Source organism: Mercenaria mercenaria, chromosome 17 (assembly GCF_021730395.1).
Source record: "Mercenaria mercenaria strain notata chromosome 17, MADL_Memer_1, whole genome shotgun sequence".
NCBI lineage: Eukaryota > Metazoa > Mollusca > Bivalvia > Venerida > Veneridae > Mercenaria > Mercenaria mercenaria.
Window position 1 is genome coordinate 4,413,962 of NC_069377.1, and position 20,137 is coordinate 4,434,098.

General features: G+C 34.5%; 1 protein-coding gene across 1 annotated transcript; it reads left to right on the plus strand.

Moving 5' to 3' along the window:
* Nucleotides 1–12,510: 12,510 nt before the first annotated feature.
* On the plus strand, nt 12,511–15,409 carry LOC123536856 (uncharacterized). Its single transcript, XM_045320334.2, has 2 exons — nt 12,511–12,808; nt 13,405–15,409. The coding sequence occupies exons 1-2, from the start codon at nt 12,540–12,542 to the stop codon at nt 14,276–14,278; spliced, it is 1,143 nt and encodes a 380-aa protein (XP_045176269.2). The 5' UTR covers nt 12,511–12,539; the 3' UTR covers nt 14,279–15,409.
* The last annotated feature ends 4,728 nt before the right edge of the window (nt 15,410–20,137 follow it).

Sequence of the window (20,137 nt, forward strand, 5' to 3'; positions counted from 1 at the left end):
GGAAAACGTAGCGATTAACTGTAGAGGGGTCAATCACCAAACTTGCACTGTGCTTCACGATTTGATAAACTTTTTAACACATTTTACAAACATCTGATTAAAATAAGGACTGTGTTTAATTTTACGAATTTTATAAACTACATCTCAATAGTATTCCGGGTGTGTAAGTCTAAGCTTTTAAAGTGTTTTTAGGTAAGTATTATATTTCTTTAACAGTTCAAAACTAGCTTGCTGAATATATAATCACGAACTGGAAAAGTATTTTTCTCAGTTAACTAGACTCTTTTAGATTGTTAAGCATAAGTTTTAAATGTGTCATAAGATTGCGACAACATTCATTAACTTTCATTTTCTGAAAGAAAAAGATTTCTATACTGAAGTTAAACTGAGTGAAATAATTAGCATTCATGAATATCTCATAAATAAAATAAAAACGTGATTATAAACTGTTGGCATTTTTATACAAACAATTGTTTCCTTTAAAAGCACTGGGTTCATCTATTGAAAGAGATATTGTAACCATTTCTTCATTACGAAATTAGTTTTGAACGAAACAAAAAGCGAAATTGATGATAAAACACTCAAAATAAGATCGCCATTGATCATTAGACTTTAATGTTTTTCTATAGCATTTATCAAAAAATAATGTACGCCTCCAGATTGCAAAAAACCCTACAGGTTTGAAAAATGAATGATGACAACTGGAATGCCATATTCTTTCGGTTAGGGGCACGATTGTTTTCGTTGTTTGATTTGTATCTCGTTTTAATTTATGTATTACATTGGTGTTTATACCTTGCCGCTGAATTGTTTTTTATTCAAGTCAAACAACTGTTTTCTTACTCTCGTCGCCAAAGATTTACTTCAACTAAAACAATGGTATTCATATTCTCAATGTCATTTTTTTCTTCAAGAGAAGCAATGGTTTTTAACGTTCTTTGCCATTTTTCACCTTCAATTATAACAACGATTTTCATATTCCCCTTCATCTAAAATAAGCTTTTTCATATTCTCATTTCCTTTTTTTACTTCAAGTAAACAACTGTTTTAATACTCTCGTTGCCATTTTCTTTTGCTTCAATTGGCACTATGGTATTAATGCCCTTGTTGCTAAATGTTTAATTATGTTAATGTGGGACGACGGTTTAAAAGACCTTTGTTGCTAACATATATCTTCTAGTTACGTATTGCATTTCTTACTCATGTTCCCCAACTGTTCCATGTGACACACTAATTTTTATACTACTGCTGCTCAATCAATTAATTTCAAGTCATTAAATACAACCTCTCGATGCTTTTATTGTACGTGACAATTTAATGGTTTTCTTACCCTTCTAGCTAAAACTTCTTTCAAATGACACACGGATTCATAACCTTAAATAAATAGTTTCAATACACACGTGAACACAGAGATAGAACATTTGACAATTACGTTGTGCAAGCCTAAATGGTAATCCGCCATATCACGTTCATTTGCTTAAAAGCACAACTCTTTTCCTGGGCCGCATTTCGCCTGAAGCGAGCGTCGCATTAATTTAGATAAAAATGGAGTCAACGGCAATTTCCAATGTTACGAATGTGTCATCAATACAAGACACCAAATATAATTATTACTACTTATTACTACACTGGTTTTCTTCCTAGCTGCATTCCCGGTGACGAAGTGCCATCGTTTGATTTGGATCCGTATACAGTATCAATGTTTGAAACTATCCTCCCAGAACCAATACCAGATTGGGAGGTAGCGCTGAAAATAACTGCCTACATCATTTCTTTTCGGATGGCTGTAAGTGGAAACGGGACTCTTATCTGGATCATAGTCACGGATGTGAAGTTGAGGACAACTACAAATGCACTGATCACAAATCTTGCTGCCAGTGATTTGATGGTTGCGTGCACGTGTATGTGGATTCATCTTGGTAACAGTATTACAACTGAATGGCCATTTGACTCATTCATTTGTACCGCAAATCAATTTTTGCAAGGTACGTTGCACTGTATCATTCAGTACAATTATTCTGAACATTTTATTTTCAGACTTTGTTTCACGGCATTTTCGTGCCGCCAGACACGTTTCATAAATTTATATCATTATGCACGTTTTTTTTTTTTGACATACAGGAAGTTCTAAAAGAACTATAAATATCAATGCAAGTAAATGATGAATCCACTGTATGTACATGTTTTTTTTTTTTTCTCACAGCATGTGCTGGTTATCGTTACATGCAGATTACTTCACGTCTAACCTAGAAGATGCACTTTCACAGTGAACGTTGGCCATAAGGATGGCTCTTTGGTTAAGGCCGAGCATTTAATGTTTAACAGTGTGCGACTATAGGCATCATCAATCTTTAAAATTTATACATTAATTTTCACATTCAGTTTAAGTATTTATTTTAGAAAGAAAGTGACGTTTATTTTCGTTTAAAAGAACGTCCAGTTATTGATAAAACTCTTTTTTCTAACAGTAAAGAATAAAATTGAATGAGCACAGCATGTTTTATTTCTTTGTATTTAAAGATATTTTAAATTAAACTCTGGGACTGTATTCTTATCGGAAGGCGAATTACATTTTAACGTTTGCTGTTCTATCTATCTATTGTAAAGATCGATGGTCGGAAAATTATTATATGATTTTTTTTTAATATATTATGGTAAGAAACATGCATTGATATTTCTAAAGTAAGCTACTATACATGTATAAATGTAGGGACTGAATGTTATTCCTTGTGAGTTTATGCATGTATAAACCACACTAAGACTTCTTGCAAATCTTGGGTGATTTGCCAGGAGTTTCAATGTGGTTTATGCACAAGAAATAACATCCAATCCTTAAATAGATACATGAAAATATATTCAGGCCATTGGTGTTTGAACAAATGTTTTACTTTATTTTCTGAACATCAGGCCAGCTTCCTTCACTTCATGAATTTTAGTTGCTGCCGTGTCATCCAGTACGGTAACCTCAGCGGCTATAGCAGTTGAGCGCTTCCTTGTCATCGTATTCCCTCTCAGGTGCACCGGAAAGTTCAATGTCAAGGCGGCTATTGCTGTTAGCTGGGTTATAGCCATTCTCAATGGAATTCCTTATCTACTTATTAGACGTCAGTATGAACTCTACTGGGCTAATCATCACGAAATATGGTGCAAAGACAGATGGCCTCAGATCTTCACCAACGAACAGTGTGATACAGATTCTCCATTGAGGATACTGTACTACACCTATCTAACTGTTGTCATGTTCTTTGTTCCCGTACTTATGATCGCCGTGGCTTATACTGCCATTCTGTGGAAACTTCTAACAAGAATAAGACCGGGAGAGAGCACAGTATCGGCCAACGAAGAGAAAAGAAAGAAGAAAGTATGTTTTATAATCTTACTCGTTTAGTTTTATATCAGTTTCTATAAAAGTGATAATAATGGTGCCCCCGTTTCATACATTCCCGAATTTTCTCGAATTTTCTTAGGATTTTGACGTAATTTTGATTGATGAGAATAACCTTTCATACGGTTTTTTCTGATTTCAGTCAGCCATGCTTTTGAAAATTTAAAGCTTTATGTCACTACTTGTGATTGTTTTCGCCTTTTCTTTCAGCTGACAGTCATGTTAATAGTTTTGTTTGCTGCTTTTGTGGTATGTTGGACACCCCAAGTATTGTTCATCTTTGATCAGTTTCGCAACAAGGATATACTGGTATGTACCGTACCGTGAACCTTAACATAGTGTTTGAAAACGAGTTTCTAACACAATTGAGTTCATTTTAAAGTAGTTCTGCATGTTCGGATCCGACTTTTTGTAGAATTTGACTAAACTCTATATAGGTCCGTGTATCTATTTTTTAGATAGTTACCGCACATTTCAAGCTGATATTAAGATATTAAATGTATTCGAAATAATTTAACATTTTTTTCATATTTTGTCTTAAAAAATATTTACGTTGCCGATTGATAAATTTGCTAAAGGGTTGCCATTAATTCATAAAATGATTTTCGTTTCTTTCCGATTTTCAGTTAAAAAAGGATAAAGATTTTCACCTTGTCTTACTCTTACAATGCAATTTAAATAAGGAGTTGCTCCTTCTGATGTTACGACTTTTGACTTTATATTGCCGTAAAAACTTGTGATTATTTTAAAACATTTACCCTTTACATTTTCATTTTGAAGTTTTGTGCAAAAGGGCAGCACGCCAGACGGAGTGAAATCGACAAAACAACTTTAGAGTCCTCCTTTTATCAGCTTTAAAATGTCTGTCAAACTTTAAAGTATGAATATATTATCAACCGTTGAGAAATTGTTACGAGAACCAGCCTGTGTTTCATGTATCAAATTAGCTTTTTTCGGCATATTTATTCAGTCGGTTATTTAAAATACTTGTAAAAGATTTACCAACACCATATAGCTGTTGTTTACCCTGATACAGATTTTCTGTCATATCGGTCCTGAGGTCAATCCTGCTTCATGTATTAAATACTCAGAACTGCGTAAACATGTATGGCTAGTAAGCTAATTTTTCTGTATATATACCGGCGCAATTTTAATTAGCCTGTTATAGAATAAGTTTATATATTTTATCTGTATGAATTGAAACATTTTACTGAAGCATTTGTCCACGTGTTTTCATTATTTTTTTAATTCTCTGTTATCTTTACAGCTACCAGATTTCGTAAGCGATGACTTGACTTTCGTTGCGACGTTCCTGGCGTACTTCAACAGTGCACTGAATCCATTTCTGTATGCAGGGATGAGCGAGACGTTTAGACAAAAATAAAAACTTTTATTTTGTCAAAATTGTTAGAACTGAGGGGATTAATGGATCGTTTATTACCTTAATTGATTGATATGGTGTTGTGTATGCGTTGATTTTCTGTAGGTTTGTTTTTCAATACATGTACATAATACATCTTTGTTGTCAGCTTTAAACGTAAAACAAATATTAGCGCTTTTTAGTAGGTCTAGGCTAACAACATTTAACAATTGTACTTTGCTTTGACATTTTTCGGCGACGCCGTCTAAATTCGTTTTCGTTTTCCTATGCCACGTGACTTCAGTTTGCCAATCAAACTACTTGATAACGCATTATAGATAATTTATCAAAACGGAAGATTTATGCAACACTCTGCCTGATTGGACGAGAGTGTCAATTTCTTTCACTCTGTTGACTGTGCTACGCTGAGTGAAATGTAGACAAAGCGTTTATCCTAAACGACGCTGCTCACAGTTTTAAAGCCAACTTTGGCTCAGTATATTTAGCAAGAATTTAATAAATATGATAAAAACCTGTTCAAATACCAACATATATCAAATTAAAGAAAGAGCTGAATACGGACTGCGTATCACATGAATAAGGGTGTGATAAGAGTCTTTTATGTAGAGAAGTGCTTTTTAAAAGATTTTCCATGTCACAATTGTCGTCTGTATATGAAAAGGTTTCTTGCTTTTGTGACTTATTCAGTTTGCATATTAAAATGAGTACTTGTTTTCTTTGATATATTTGTTACAAATTATTTAGCTGATTTGTTATATATGAATATTTTTTTAGTATTGTATGCAAGTATTGAACTCAGTTGAAATCTGTTTCATTATATATATGCTTTATAATGACTGAATCTCATTTTACACTGAAATGAAGGTACGTTGCATACAGTTTATCTATGTGATATAACTACGGTCAAAACTTTGCTTATGCGGTCAAAATTTGCTTATGAAACAGAAATATTGAAATAATAACAATTGTATGTTTCGCTTGACCTTCACTTTTTATAGGTGTGACGTCATTGTCCAAAGATTCACGAATAGCGAATATGCATTTGTTAAAGCGGGATCAGTTGCCTATTTTAGAAATAAATAAGAATGATTAATAAAAAAATCCTTTAATTGATTTTTTCTCATGTATTCTAATCAAACTTGATTTGTAGCATCTTTATTAGGCCCGCAGCCAACTTTGTTCAGCTGGGACATTTGACCCCTTTTAGGGGCTGCTAGAGCTAAAACTAGAAATGCCTTTATACAGCGTCTCATGAACAGCTTGATGGATCTTTGTCATACTTGGTCTGGAGCATCATTATAAGGTCCTCTTCCAAATTTATTTATATAGGAACTTGGGCCCTATTAGGGACCACTATAGCTAAAAGTAGATATGCCTTTCTTCGCATTAACCACTAAAATGTAATGGATTTTTATCAAACTCGATGTGTAACAATATCGTAAGGTCTCCTGCTATTTTGTTACAAATGGGGATAGGGACCAATTTAGCTAAAAATATAAACACGTTTAATGACCTCTTTTCATGAACCGCTTTATGAATCTTCATCGAACTACTGCTGTAATTATTCGTCTAAGGATAAACGAAACAAAATTGCAACCCTACGAAACCTTTGCGAAAAATTAAAAGAGAACCATTTAAATTGTTAAAGTGCGGTGTTTAGTTTTGCAATTTGAAAAATGTTAGATGAAAGATGAATGTTAGATGAAAACTTTATAAACTTCTTTCCTTATTACAATTCGCCGACCATCATTTTTAAAGATAGTTCTTGTTATATTTTCCCTTTTAGCTTTTGTACTGATTTTATCAATTTGAACAAGTGAATTGTGTAACCTAAATTCAATTATTTGATAAACTGAATGTTAACATTAAATGTCAAGACGATTTTGGTTCGAATATATAACTGTAAGCTGTCGAATTGAAAAGTAAAAAATCTGAGAAATAACACCAGAACAAAAGATTATTAAATGACAGTTGTATAATAAAAACAATTTCACATCCATTCTGGTGTTGGGGTCTTCTTTATAAAGTGAAATACCTCGATTGTCTGATTAAATGTAATTTTTGTAACGCGTTACATCTTTGTTGGTTTGTGTTATCAAGTGTAAAGTTCCACTGACACACTTTAAGTCAAAGGTTTCTTATCATAATACATTTATTTTAATCGCATACCATTTCAGGTTTGAAATATTTTACATAGCTGTTATAGCAATAGGATTTGACATAAAAGGCGTACGCTAGAATTCGGGGCGAAATTTTTCCCAATAATAGAATTTCTTTAAACTTTGGATATTGAAGGACAATCATCTAAGAAAAAAACATATGCAATAAAAGTCATAGGTCACCGGTATTGAAAAAGAGTTATCTGCCCTAGAAAACGGCATTTTCCCTCATAACATTTCTATCATTGGGAACAATTCGCCCCGAATTCTAGCGTACGCCTTTGCGGATAACCATGTTCGTACGTCAGGTACTAGTTTCGGATTCTAATATACATGGTGAAATAAAGTATCTTTTAACCAACAGAAAACTTGCTAAAAAAAGTTGCACATAAACTTGACAATATTATGAGGTAATTTAACATTGTTGAGCACTGAATTCATTTGGACTCGTAAAAAGCACTAATAACCCACATTTGGACGATGCGAATGCCGAGTCCAGCTATGGGTTAATCCAGTTGAATTCAGTATTGTACGCACACTGTTAAATTACGTCTTTTCCTATATATACCATAATGAAAGAAAGAAATGACAGAAAAACAAATGGTCACACATTTTTAAATGACGACAGGATACATTTCAAAATACCTTATGAAAAGCATAAGTAGAAATGACAATTTTTAAATTTCATATTGACAATGCCCAGTGTAATGCAAAGTGTTATAAGGACAAATTCGACAAATTGGTCGCATTTTTATTCCTTTCCATGCTAAACACGATTGATTCTGCCTTCGCGACCAGTGCAGATCATGATCAGCCTGTACATCCATGCAGTCTGATTATGATCTGCACTGTTCGTCTTTCAGTCAGAAACTTTTGGTATGCATCCCTTTTAACAATTAATGGTACTGTTCAAATTGAAAGATGGACAAATTCATTATAAAAATTAAGCAGGGTAAGGGTTATGCAAAGCATGTGCAGTTTCCATTATGTGGGATCCACTTTCTAAATTCAGCTTTGTTTAGTTCTGCCTATTGTTATCTTGTTAATGGCTTGTGGATCATTTTAACCGAGATACATACGCCGCTTTTCATAGAATTACACTCATTGTATCACAGTTTGAAGGTTACATATGCTCGGCCGTATAAACACATCTGTGAATGTCTTTAACTTGTATTTTGGTACTTGTAACGTGTGCAAATACTGTCCTTCTCAAGCTGGGGCTAGAGGTCGTGGACGGTTGCATATTTCCATATTCCCGTTACCGTCCACGAACAGGCTCAATTAAACCGAGCCTGCAACACTCATTTTTGTCGTGTTGCGCGACCTATGGGTCTCCACTTACTGTTTTATTTAGAGAATAGTTTAAGTTTTGCCCTGCAGCACGAAAACGCGACAAATGAGGTCTGGGCTGAGTTATCTGTTTGACGACCCGCGTTGCCAGTTTTTTATTCAGCCAGATGAACTCAACACAAAAAGCTTTATTTTGATTTGTCGAGTTGCGTGCAGTCGTGCTACCATGGGTTCGCAATATCGACCTTACGGCATGCCATAAAACAGGCGTGCGAACACTGTTGATATACAATATATAAGGACTTCAGAAAATAATTCATACCCAAAAGACACTGGCACAGACCGAATATGTTCAAAGTCGTAGAAGTTCCAAATTAAGAAAATCAAAATATAGTACGAATTTTAGAAAAATTCATACATATAATGCATATGAAATTAGAAAAACAATTTTGCTTTCATCTTCATATAAACATTTAGAAATTACTTTTGTTTTAAGCATCGATTTTGTGCAAACTATGTAATCTCTTACGCCTTAAGCTTTCAGCTTTCGATAAGAGCTACCAACATTTCTAACAAAAAAAAAAAAAAAAAGAAAAGAAAAAAAAAAACCTGATTTTTTTTTGTACTTTCTCGTCGGAATAAAACTCATTCAGTTAATCTTTGTCTTTTTGTCTCCTTTAGTTAAAGGTTAACTGTTCTGTTTTGCTTTGCTTTGTTCTGTTTTTAGTCACATATCATCTTTGTTATTGTATTATGTGCGTTACATAATTATATGTATGTGTAAAATTGTGAGTGTAATTTTATTCATAAATTTTTAATTATAATAATATGTGTTTGTAATTGCTTTCATGTATGTAAATGTATTAATTACATATACCGATAACAAAGACTAAATTTTACACTCTTTACACTATCAGTAAGAGATATATAGTATTTTGATAATGTCAGAAATATCCAATAAGAGTATTTTTACATGCAAACTAAAATGATACTGAAGGTCAGATAAACCAAATACTTTTGGAGTAGTTACTGCTTCGAGTCCCAAACTTTGTAACAATTTACAGTAAATGGTATTTTTATATTATTTTCATTAATAAAACTGTCAGAGGACAGAATTTCTCTTACAGTTATTTCTGACCTACTCCGGAACAGCATTTCAAATTCCAATTTAAAAATTTCGCATAGTGCGTTATTGTTTGTCTGCAGTGATTTTTGTCATTTGTATCAGATTAAAAGAGAACAAACGACGAAATAGAGGATAGCAAATAATAAGAAAAGATAAGCAAACAACGTAAACAGTTTGCTTGCTGAAGCATTTATTTATATAATATCATATGATAATTATGAAAATAGTGTACTTAGAATTTTGAAATATACTTTTTGCAATTGTGCCTGATCTACTTTTTTAATTTTAACGAAATTATGGAGTTCGGAAACTTTAGCCCATAAAAATTCGGTTAAGATGTACTCATCGTGTAATATTTCGGTTCATTTTTATGATGTGCGTTCCAATCAATTCGATTCTGCATGTTTACAATTTTAACATAGTTTTATGGTGGCCGGATGCGGCCAATTTAAACCCGCGGGAAATTTTATAGTCTGTGTATAAAATGTCGCGGGAAACTTACAAATCCGCGAGATTTTTTTTCGAAATTATACAAAATTCCGCAAGAAACATATAAACCGCAATATCTTATAATACTTGTTTGAAACAGCCAGGAACATTTTAACTCCGGTGGCCGGTAGCGCCCATGGTCTGGCTCTATATTTTATCCCTCGTGAGTCTATAAAAAGTCGAGGAACAGAAAAAATCGCGACATTTCTTGTTATTTCAATAGAAATTCTACAAAACGACGAGGGTAAAAGTTAAGCCGAAACTTTTATTTCTCAACAAAGGTCTCATAAAATGTCGCGGTTTTTAGCCGCGATATTTTATGCAGACATAATGATTTGAATACACCCGCCCTTTCAAAATTGATATGAAGCTGGTAGTAGCAGCAGGAGCAAAAGCGTGAAAATAGCAGTAGCAGCAGTAGCAGAAGAAGTAAAACACTGCTCACTGCTACTACTAACTTCCTACATTCACTTCCGGGCGAATCACGCTACGCATTCGCATTTTCATAAAATGTCGCGAGTAAGAAATCCGCGACATTTTTTATTAAAGAAACCGTGACTTTTCTATGAGAGACGTTTCTCGGCATAAAAACTCGAGGCTTAAACAGTTAAACTCGACTTTTTATAAGGAACACATCACACACAAAAATATCACGGATTAAAATGGCCGCAATAGGCTACTTAAAATAACAATGTGTTTGCGTGGCTTATTCTACTTAGCAGACAGAAAATGTCACGAGGTTTCGTCTGTAATTCGCGACTTTTTACGACAGAAGTGTCAAAGAAAAATTTTGAGAGTTTCTCTTGGCTGCGATGTTTTATACAATTTCGGCATAAAATCTCGCAGATTTGAAAGCTGCCTACGACAGTTAAAAAACTGACGGTAAAATTTCTCGCGGCTTTAAAATGGACGCTACCGGCCACCATATATTGTCAAGATTGAACAGCAATCTTACTTCTGTAGTCAAATAATTTACACAATTCTTTGTTTCATCAACATAAAGAAACGTTCTGGCTGTTAAAGACGAGCGTCTAAGCTAGAAGGATACTGTAACAATAATGGTCACTATAGAAATAGCTTTGATTTTATCGAACAAAAGGGAACATAATATACTTACTCTATCTAGGCTCTCATCGATTTGGCTTATATACAACAGAAAATTTATTAATGATTTCTAAATTATACATTATATCTGTCATATTAAACGCATTCTTTATTTAACTTATATACACCGCATTTGTCATAATACACGCTTCTTTTACTTAGTTGTCGACAAAGTCTCAGTCTATTACTGCTAATTTTGTCAGTAAATGATGATAAAAAATGGTCTTCGTCATGACATATAAACTTAGGCGGAAGATTCTTTAAGTTATTCGCAGTTTCTGACAAGCGTATCCTGGTTGTGCATCACCACATGGATGGCGATTATGAAAACAACAATAAATCTGTACTACTTATGTTATGCTGTCGATTTATTATAGTCGATGATCATTAGAGAAATATTGTTGAAAAAATTTAATCCGAACAAAAAAGAACATAATATACTTTACTCTATCTAAGAAGCTCTCCCATCCGATTTGGCTTATATACCAACAGAAAATTTCATTTAAATGATTTCTAAATTCATACACTTAAATAATCTGTCATATTAAACGTATTCTTTGTATTTAACTTATATACCAACCGCATTTTTTCATAATACACGCTTTCTTTTTACTTAGGTTTGTCGAATCAAAGTCCTCAGTCTATTAGCTGCTAATTTTGTCAGTTAAAATGATGTTTATTAAAAAAATAGGATCTTACGTCAATCGACATACAAATATATAACTTCCAGGCGGAAATTTGGTTTATTTTCCTTTTAATTTACCTTCCGCAGTTTCATTGACAAGTGTATCCTGGTTTGGTGCATCACCACCATGTATGTGCGATTATGAAATACTAACAATAAATCTGTCTACTTTGTTATGCTGTGTCGTATTCTAACATATATACGTCGATGATCATTAAGAGAAATATATGTTGTTGAAAAAAATTATTCACACTGCAATGTAAGCTGTTTAGCATACTGTTTTCTTTACGAAAGGCAGGTCCCTATTTTACAGTTAAGAAGTTATTTGTCAACTTGTTTTTTTTCTGCGCTCAAACATGTATTCAGCCAATTCAAATTAACTCGCCAATCACACGATCATAACTATATAGATTGTTGCGTTTGTTAGTGCATGCACTAAGACAAAAACTGTCTTACTTGTTAGGTTTTTAACGTTATAAGTTGTAAGAAGTTGTAGCATTATAACTTGTTGCGCGATTTCTTTTATAGATAGTCCCACATTGCTATTCTAACTACATGTATAAGCAGTTCTCAGTATAATCATTGTAAACCTTATGAAAATGCAAACAGGCAAGAAGAGCAAAAGAAGAAATATGATTTTTTTTTCTAGAACTAAAATCCAACATTACATACTTTTAATTTCCAAGCAATGAATCAAGTTTCAGTTCTACATACCTATACCTTACTAGCATGTATTTCGAAATTAAAATTGCTTATAAATTGAACAAAATGGGAATGCTATATTAGAACATTTAGCATTAGAAAACTCGTCGATAACAATTAATCGGTTCGTTGAAAATATAAATTTCGAAGCCTAGATTCATAAAGTTGTAAAACATGATTCATAATTCAATGATGCTTCTATCATATTAAAGAAAGTAATGGCGGACAACGATGAAGCATTTTACGCTGTCGTGTCGGTTTCATCCGACAATTTAGAATTCCACGACTACGCGTGTATGCCATGTAACCAAAACTTTGTCAATAAAAAAGCTTTTTATTTCTGTGGAATTTGTAAGAAGCAGTTTTGCCTGGAATGTCGTAGTAAGCATATGTACTTGTTTAAAGAGCATGAGAAAGATGTGCTTGGTGAAGACTATAAAAACGACTGGATAACCTGGGACACTGACGGTGAACAGAACATTGAAAGGTATAATTCTAAAAATAACTTCTTATAAATTTCATAATAATATTTTATTTTTCATCAACACTATGTAATTTTAATTTTCTTTGGGAAAGCTCATGACTTTATATTAAAACGGTAAATAATTTCGTACATGGTAGATCTATGCAATTCCGTTCATTATGGTAATAGCCATGAGGGAAAATAAAGGGATATGCAGCAAATATTGGATATAAAATACCGTTTCTAAAGACAATGTACAGATCAATTTCAAAATTTTAGTTTTTGCTATAATCTTTTGCATATCCCTATATATCAACAAGTTCACTATTGTACTTTTATTTTGAATCGGCCCAGTATTTTACTTTTTACAAATACTTGGTGCAGGCACTGAGCTCTGAAACTAAGCAGGTAACAACCGGTGGCAATGCAACAACTTAGAACAATAACAAGATATTTTACAATTAAAGAAATATTAATATATTTTTCAATGTTTATATCAAAGAAGCTAATGCATTTTCCTCAAAGTATGTTTAATCAGACAGTGGGCACATCTGTATTTTAGATAGAGAGACATTCATAAAAAGAAGGATTTTCTAAAATAAAGTCAAATTATTCTTCAGGTCGGGCACACTTTCATTACATCTGGACGACATAAAAGACCAGACTGATGATAAAACTGCTGCTAACAACTTGCGAGTTATGAACACAAAAGTACGCAATGTTAAAGTTGAAGGGGACAGGCGTCTACTTTCTTGCAATATTTCCAGCTGCTGTCTCTTGCCAGACACAAGAATCGTTCTGACAGACAGCAGCAATCGACGTTTAAAGCTTCTTTCCGAGGACAAATACGTCATGGCACTATATGAACTACCAGAAGAACCGCACGAGGTCTGTTACGTAGATGGAAACGAAGTTGCAGTAACGATGGCTGGAAATATGGTGAAGACTTTTATGATTACCAATCACGTAATAGAAGAGAAAAGTGTGATGACATTTGAGCATGAGTGTGTAGGTATTGCTTTCAACAACAACCAGTTCTATATAGGTGATTTCCAACGCATCTATGTATATTCAAGAGAAGGAAAGCAAACAAGTTTGCTATATTCAAATATGTCTATGGGAAAGAAATCGGTTAATTCGTTCGCAATTAGTGAAGACGGGAACAAGATATATGTTGCTAGTTATGATACCAGTGTTTTGAGGACCATCGATATACACGGCAAGACGCTTGCTACATTTGAGGATCCGTATCTAAAGAATCCAGCAGGTATCTGTGTTGGGAATGATGGAAGTGTGTTTGTTTGTGGTGTAAAATCCAGCTCAGTTATTCATGTAGACGGCGATGGTACAAAAAAGCTTGGGGTGCTTACAAGGTCAGACGGCGTGTCGAATCCTTTATCACTTTCCTTTAGCGGTATAGATTCTACGTTAGTGGTTTGCCAGCAGAAAAGTAACGCGATCCTAGTGATATCTGTCAACTCTGTAGCTGCCTAAGTGTTTCTTTAATTGGCCATTCTACATTTTCTTGCAAAATGTAATATCAGACTCAGAAAGTAAGCTCAATGTTGACAATGCTGACAAAAAGTAGTGCAAGGCAAATGGAAAAGCATCTTGCATGATTTTTATTAATATACACAAGACGTTCTTGAAATAACCTCTGAAACAACGAATGTTAGTAGTTACATTGTTTGTTGATGACTGGATAACGGTACTCTTAACTCAAACAACCCTCCAAACTAGATAAGGTAGCACCCTGACAACCATTAAAACACCACCAAACCCATTGAACTCTTATTTGGTCTCACTGACCACCGCTCACTGGTCAACATTTCGAAATACTCATTCCTTGGCAATTTGTTCCCTCTTTCAAATATACAAATTAAGATGTGAATTAAGTGTGTGTCGGGGTGACGCCAGTTATGATGGCCTCACGGTCCGGCACTCCTTCTGGTCGATCCAAGATGGTTTCCGTAATTCTGTTTACATTCTGTTCATGTGGTTTTATTTTATACATGTATTAGTGGTTTTGCTTGCTCATCCCGTGTTGCATCTTGTCGACGAATATGCAAATCAGTCTATTCACTGTATCTTCACATTAGAGATAAATTACGACTTGCTTGGTTTATAGGTATGTATCTCTGTGTTGGGTATGTTCAATGATTTCAACATTCTAACATAAATTTGTATTTTGAGTATACCGGAAACTGAAAAAATATCTCAACTTCTCTGTGTTAGAGCTGTGTACGGAAACCGTGACATCTGAATCGCCCAAAGTATATCTCAACTTCTCTGTGTTAGAGATGTGTACGGAAACCGTGACATCTGAATCGCCCAAAGTATAACAACTTATCAAGTTTGACGCTTTCACGCTTAAACTCCCTGTTCTAAAACGTGCTTTCAATGTTTGTTTCGTCATCATTATAAATGTGGCGTGAACGTGAATGAATCTTTGCTCGTATAGGAGTGTGTTTTGTATTTGATCTTCGTTAATTGAATATCTATTTGCAATATTGTCATGTTTTATCTCTTTTTATGACTATCTAATATAATGTTTATGTATTTTTAATTATTATGTTAATATGTACTTTTAGGCAAATTGATTATGAATAAAAAACATGGAATCTCCGCTTGGCTAGTTAAATAATTACATCATGTTACACCTGATCGAGCTGTGAAACTCAAGTGACTGATCTAGGGTTATTGTGACACTTTGTTTTTGCTGGTGACCAGGTACATGCATAAGGTATCTTTGATACTGCTGAAGTGGGAGAATTTAAAGTTTACAATGAAATATTATCGCCCTGTGGTCATTATTAGTAATCATTCTTTGCCATTACTGATTTAAGTTAATTTCGCTCTTTTGGGTTCCCATCGTCTGATGTAGTACATGTTACTTTGATCTGAAAATTGTGACATAAAATTTAATGATCAATATAAGAATGAAAAGCCAGCCCAAAGGATTAATTTAAAAACAACGTGAAATAAATGTATAAGGAAAACCTTATCTGTCTGACGATGCTGTTAAAGCCTTCACATGAACTGGACGTTTTGAGCCTCAATGATTGTTAGCAGAAATAAAACATGGACACCATTTACCATATATATGTACCTGGTCACCATGCAGCATCATAAAGTGGACTTAAAAGAGCCTACTGGCTTCCGGTCCAATCCAGCATTCGTCTATGTATTTTATTGTCTAAAATGTGCATATTATAATAAAATGAGTTTGAACCAAATAAAATATAACATCGAACCTGCGCCAGGATTGTTTTGATCATAACACGTAGTTGTGAAAATCTGGTGACAGTTCTATGGCCATTATGACCCTCTTTTTTTATGCTGGTGACCAGGTACATATGTATGGTAAATGGTATTTTTGATGCAGATTAATCTAGAGAATTTCAAGTTTTCAATGAATAATTATTCCCTTATGATCATTATTAGAATTTATTTATTTTGATAAATGACATTGTAAAATATTTTCGCTCATTTTGGTTCCCGTCGTCTGATTCAAAACATATCATTTTGGTCTAAAAATTATGACAATTATTGACCAAAATAAGAATGAATAACGAGCCCGAAGGATCGATTTAAAACAAAGTGACAATAAATATATAAGGAATAATTCCTCTGTCTCACGATGTTGTTAAACCCTTCGAATGAATTTGACGTTTCGAGCGCTCCAAACCACAAAGATTGTCAGCAGAAAAAAAAAAAGAATTTAGGCCAAATAAAATATAATGCAAAATGTATCAGTGTTTAAAGATAAAATTAGGGCCTATGGCCATATTATGGCGAAGCATATTTACTAACATATTTGCTAACAGGAACAAGAACATTGATTTTCTCGGTTGTTTATAAAGAGGGCATCTCAAGCGGAGGTCTATTCCACTAACTAATGGCTACAGACCTAGGGAAGAACGGTTTTTATAATAGTCAGTAGCTATTGTAGCAATGTATATTGTTATTTATTCAATTTCTCGTATGGTCTCAAAGGTAAGTTTATCGATTTAAAGACAGAATTCAGCCGAGTTAGGAGGTTCTCTCCAAAAGTATATCCACCTACAACTGTAAATTAGGACGCAGAGTTAAAAACAATGCATGATTCATCAGTACAAAACTGTAAAAAAAAATCAACAAATAATGACAAGTTTCTAGAAACAGTATGAGAAAGGATGCTACTGGACATTGCAAAACCTTATTATTGCTGATGAGTCTATGTTCATTTAGGTATAGGTGGTTGTGCTATATTAGAAAAGATAGCAATAATCACGAGACTCTGATCATTGTTGTGCTTGATTCTTTCGCTGCAAGAGTAATTGCTGACGATGGGGTGTCGCTTCTATAAAATACTGTAATTCGAATTATCATCAAATGAATTAAAATGAGTTCTATATGCTATATACAAAAAGTTTTAATAAAATTTTATCCTTTTGGTACAATTTATTATGGCATAACACTGCCACCGCTTAACTATTAGTTTTCATGAAAACTTCCGCGAAAGTAAAGAAGGTTTACATGAAAACTAAAAAAATATCGTGAAAACAGATAAATTTTTCATGAATGCAAGATAAATGTCTTAACATGAAAATTTGCTAGTTAGTGCTTTAAACTGCCACAACATACCAGATAAAGTTTCATAATACCAGCTAACTTTTCATGAAAGCAAACTTTTCATGATATTTATGGGTGTCAGTTCAGAGTAAATATAATTTTGCTTTCATGAAAATTTATCTGCTGTCATGAAAACCACTATTATTTTCGTTAAAAATAATCATGAAAACATTCTTTAAGTGGTGTAAGTTCAGAGCACCAACTTACATAATGTCGTGTTAAGATATTTAACTAGTCTTCATGAAATGTTTCTGTTTCATGAAATCCTCCATTATTAACGTGAAAACTTCCTTCATTTTCGCGGAAGTTTTCATGAAAACTAATAGCTAAGTGGTTGCAGTTTTATGTCGCCATCATTTATAAACAAACTTTGCCTGTATTTTTTTCTAGAAGAGTTTGCATAATATTTGATGGTTCATCAACGCATCGCATCTAGTAATACATCTAAACAGACAAACAAAATCTGTCTCCTTGGGAATGGATTAAAAAATCTATGTACACTTCCACAGTGATCTATGGTATCACGGGAATCCTGAATGGACAGTAGCACACTATATAAATCCTCAATTACTTAAATTAATCTTAACCTTTAGCATTCTAGATAAATTGTCGTCTGCTGGAAATGTCGTCTGCTAAAATTGTAAAGTTCATTCAATTTGCTCCAAAATTGGAAGAAATATTGTCAGAGTAGCAAACAGCTTGGAACCTGATCAGACGCCGATTTAATCAGCGAGTTCCACATGTCCACCACACGATGACTGAATGAATACTTTCGGATGTCTAAGCGGGGTCTAGATTTATACAGTTTCATGGGATTACCTATGGTAGTAAAATTTTCATTCAGTGTTAAAAGTTCCTTTTCGTTGAAATAGTATTTGTTGCTAAGCACATTAATTTGTACACTAGCTTCTATCATATCCCTCTTGCTCTTTTGTAGCTAAGTGTTGGTAATTCGAGTTTGCGGAGTCGTTCTTCGTAGCTGAGATGGGATAATCCAGGGATCATTTTGATGGCTCGTGTCTGCAGGTTTTCAACCATTAAACAATGGCGTAGGAGCTGGGGCGGAGGGGCGGCGCACACCGCCCCAATATTTCGAGGAGCGGCGAAATGCCGAACTCGTAAATTTTTGAAAAGGCTAGGAAATATAATTGAGAATAAAAACGGCGGTCTTCTCTTGCCAATTGTCAATTTATCATGAAGTGCATGGGAGACTGATATTTACACGAATCTTGTCATATCGTTGACACCTTGCTGGATCACCTTGATGACAGGGTATTGTGCAAAATCGATAAACCGCAACGTGTCTCAAATTCTGCCGAAAAATGTAGTTTCCACATAAACATGGAAATTACCTTTATAATGCCATTTAATGACTAAAATGCCATAAGGATTGGATTACGCCTTTAATCAGGGTCTTGTGCTTGATCCCCTGCTTAAACATTACTGGTTCTACCCTGGCAAGACGTTGTCCGTATCTAACATCGTACCACCATTACAGTGTTTAAATACAGTAAACTGTAAATAAGTGTGAAAACTTGAAAAAAAAAACGAGTATGTTTAGCCCAAGAAGTCGCCAGATTGCACCATTTACTCTAGCTTTATGTAATTTTCCCCGGTGCCACCCCGGATCCTGTTGATGCTAGGGTTAATACCAGGCCCAGATCCACGGCCGACTCGAGGGGCGGGGGCGTGTCCCTCCCCCTCCACCCCCACCCCACTCCAGTCGGATGAGAAGTGGCCTAAACTCATCAAAGATGCACCATACTATTTTGGCAAAGGAATAATATATTCTCTAAATTTAGACTCAGAAACGCACCAGAGACCACCATTTCACACATTTTTCAAAAATTTCAAGAAGGAGAGCCCCCCTGACCCACTCCCCAACCATCAAGAGGGGAGTACCTAAATTTAGACCTAAAAACGCATCAGAGGCCGCCATTTCATGCCTGTATTTCAAAAATTTCCAGTGGGGAGACTCTGAACCTATTAACATGGACAGAGGACCCCCTCCAGTACCTACCCGCTCTTGACGCTACGCGCCTCGGCCACCCAGTCAAATATTTCTGGATCCGGGCCTGAATACCCCTTCCCAAACCCACTCCCTCCGCCGCCCCAATGCTCAAATCGTCCCTACGCCCCTGTTAAAATGTCTTTTTTTTTTGGTAAGGGCTCCAGATAGGGTGTGCATATTTGACATGCGGACGGACTAAGGCTGTGTACAGTTTCATGAAAGTTTGTAAATCTAGGTATTCAAAGGACCGTCGCATAGCTCCAAGTACTGAATTTGCTATATTGACCTTTTCCACGAGGTGTTGGCTAAATGATAAATTATCATCTATCACCACGCCTATGTCTTTTTCGGCACTGCTTTTTCCCCATTAACTTTGAGTTGAGTTTGTACGATCGTTCATGTACTTAAATAAAATTATATACTATGTAGAATTACATACTCGAGTCATACGATCACTTATTACGGTAGAACTCTTAAATTTTACACTTTCATGCACGTGAACTGTGACTGTTAACAGATCTGGTATGCTATTTTATAGACTCCGGAATGTATACCGGAATCAAGCGATTTGATTTTTTTTTATTTTTAATGTGTATGTATTTTGTAACCTTTGTAATCCTAACCCTAACCTTTAGTCAGTATATTATGCATATTATACACAAAACGCCGTGTGCTCCGAGAGTACTACTAGTCTTGTCCTTTCTTTTCTGAACTTTTCTTGGCGGTGG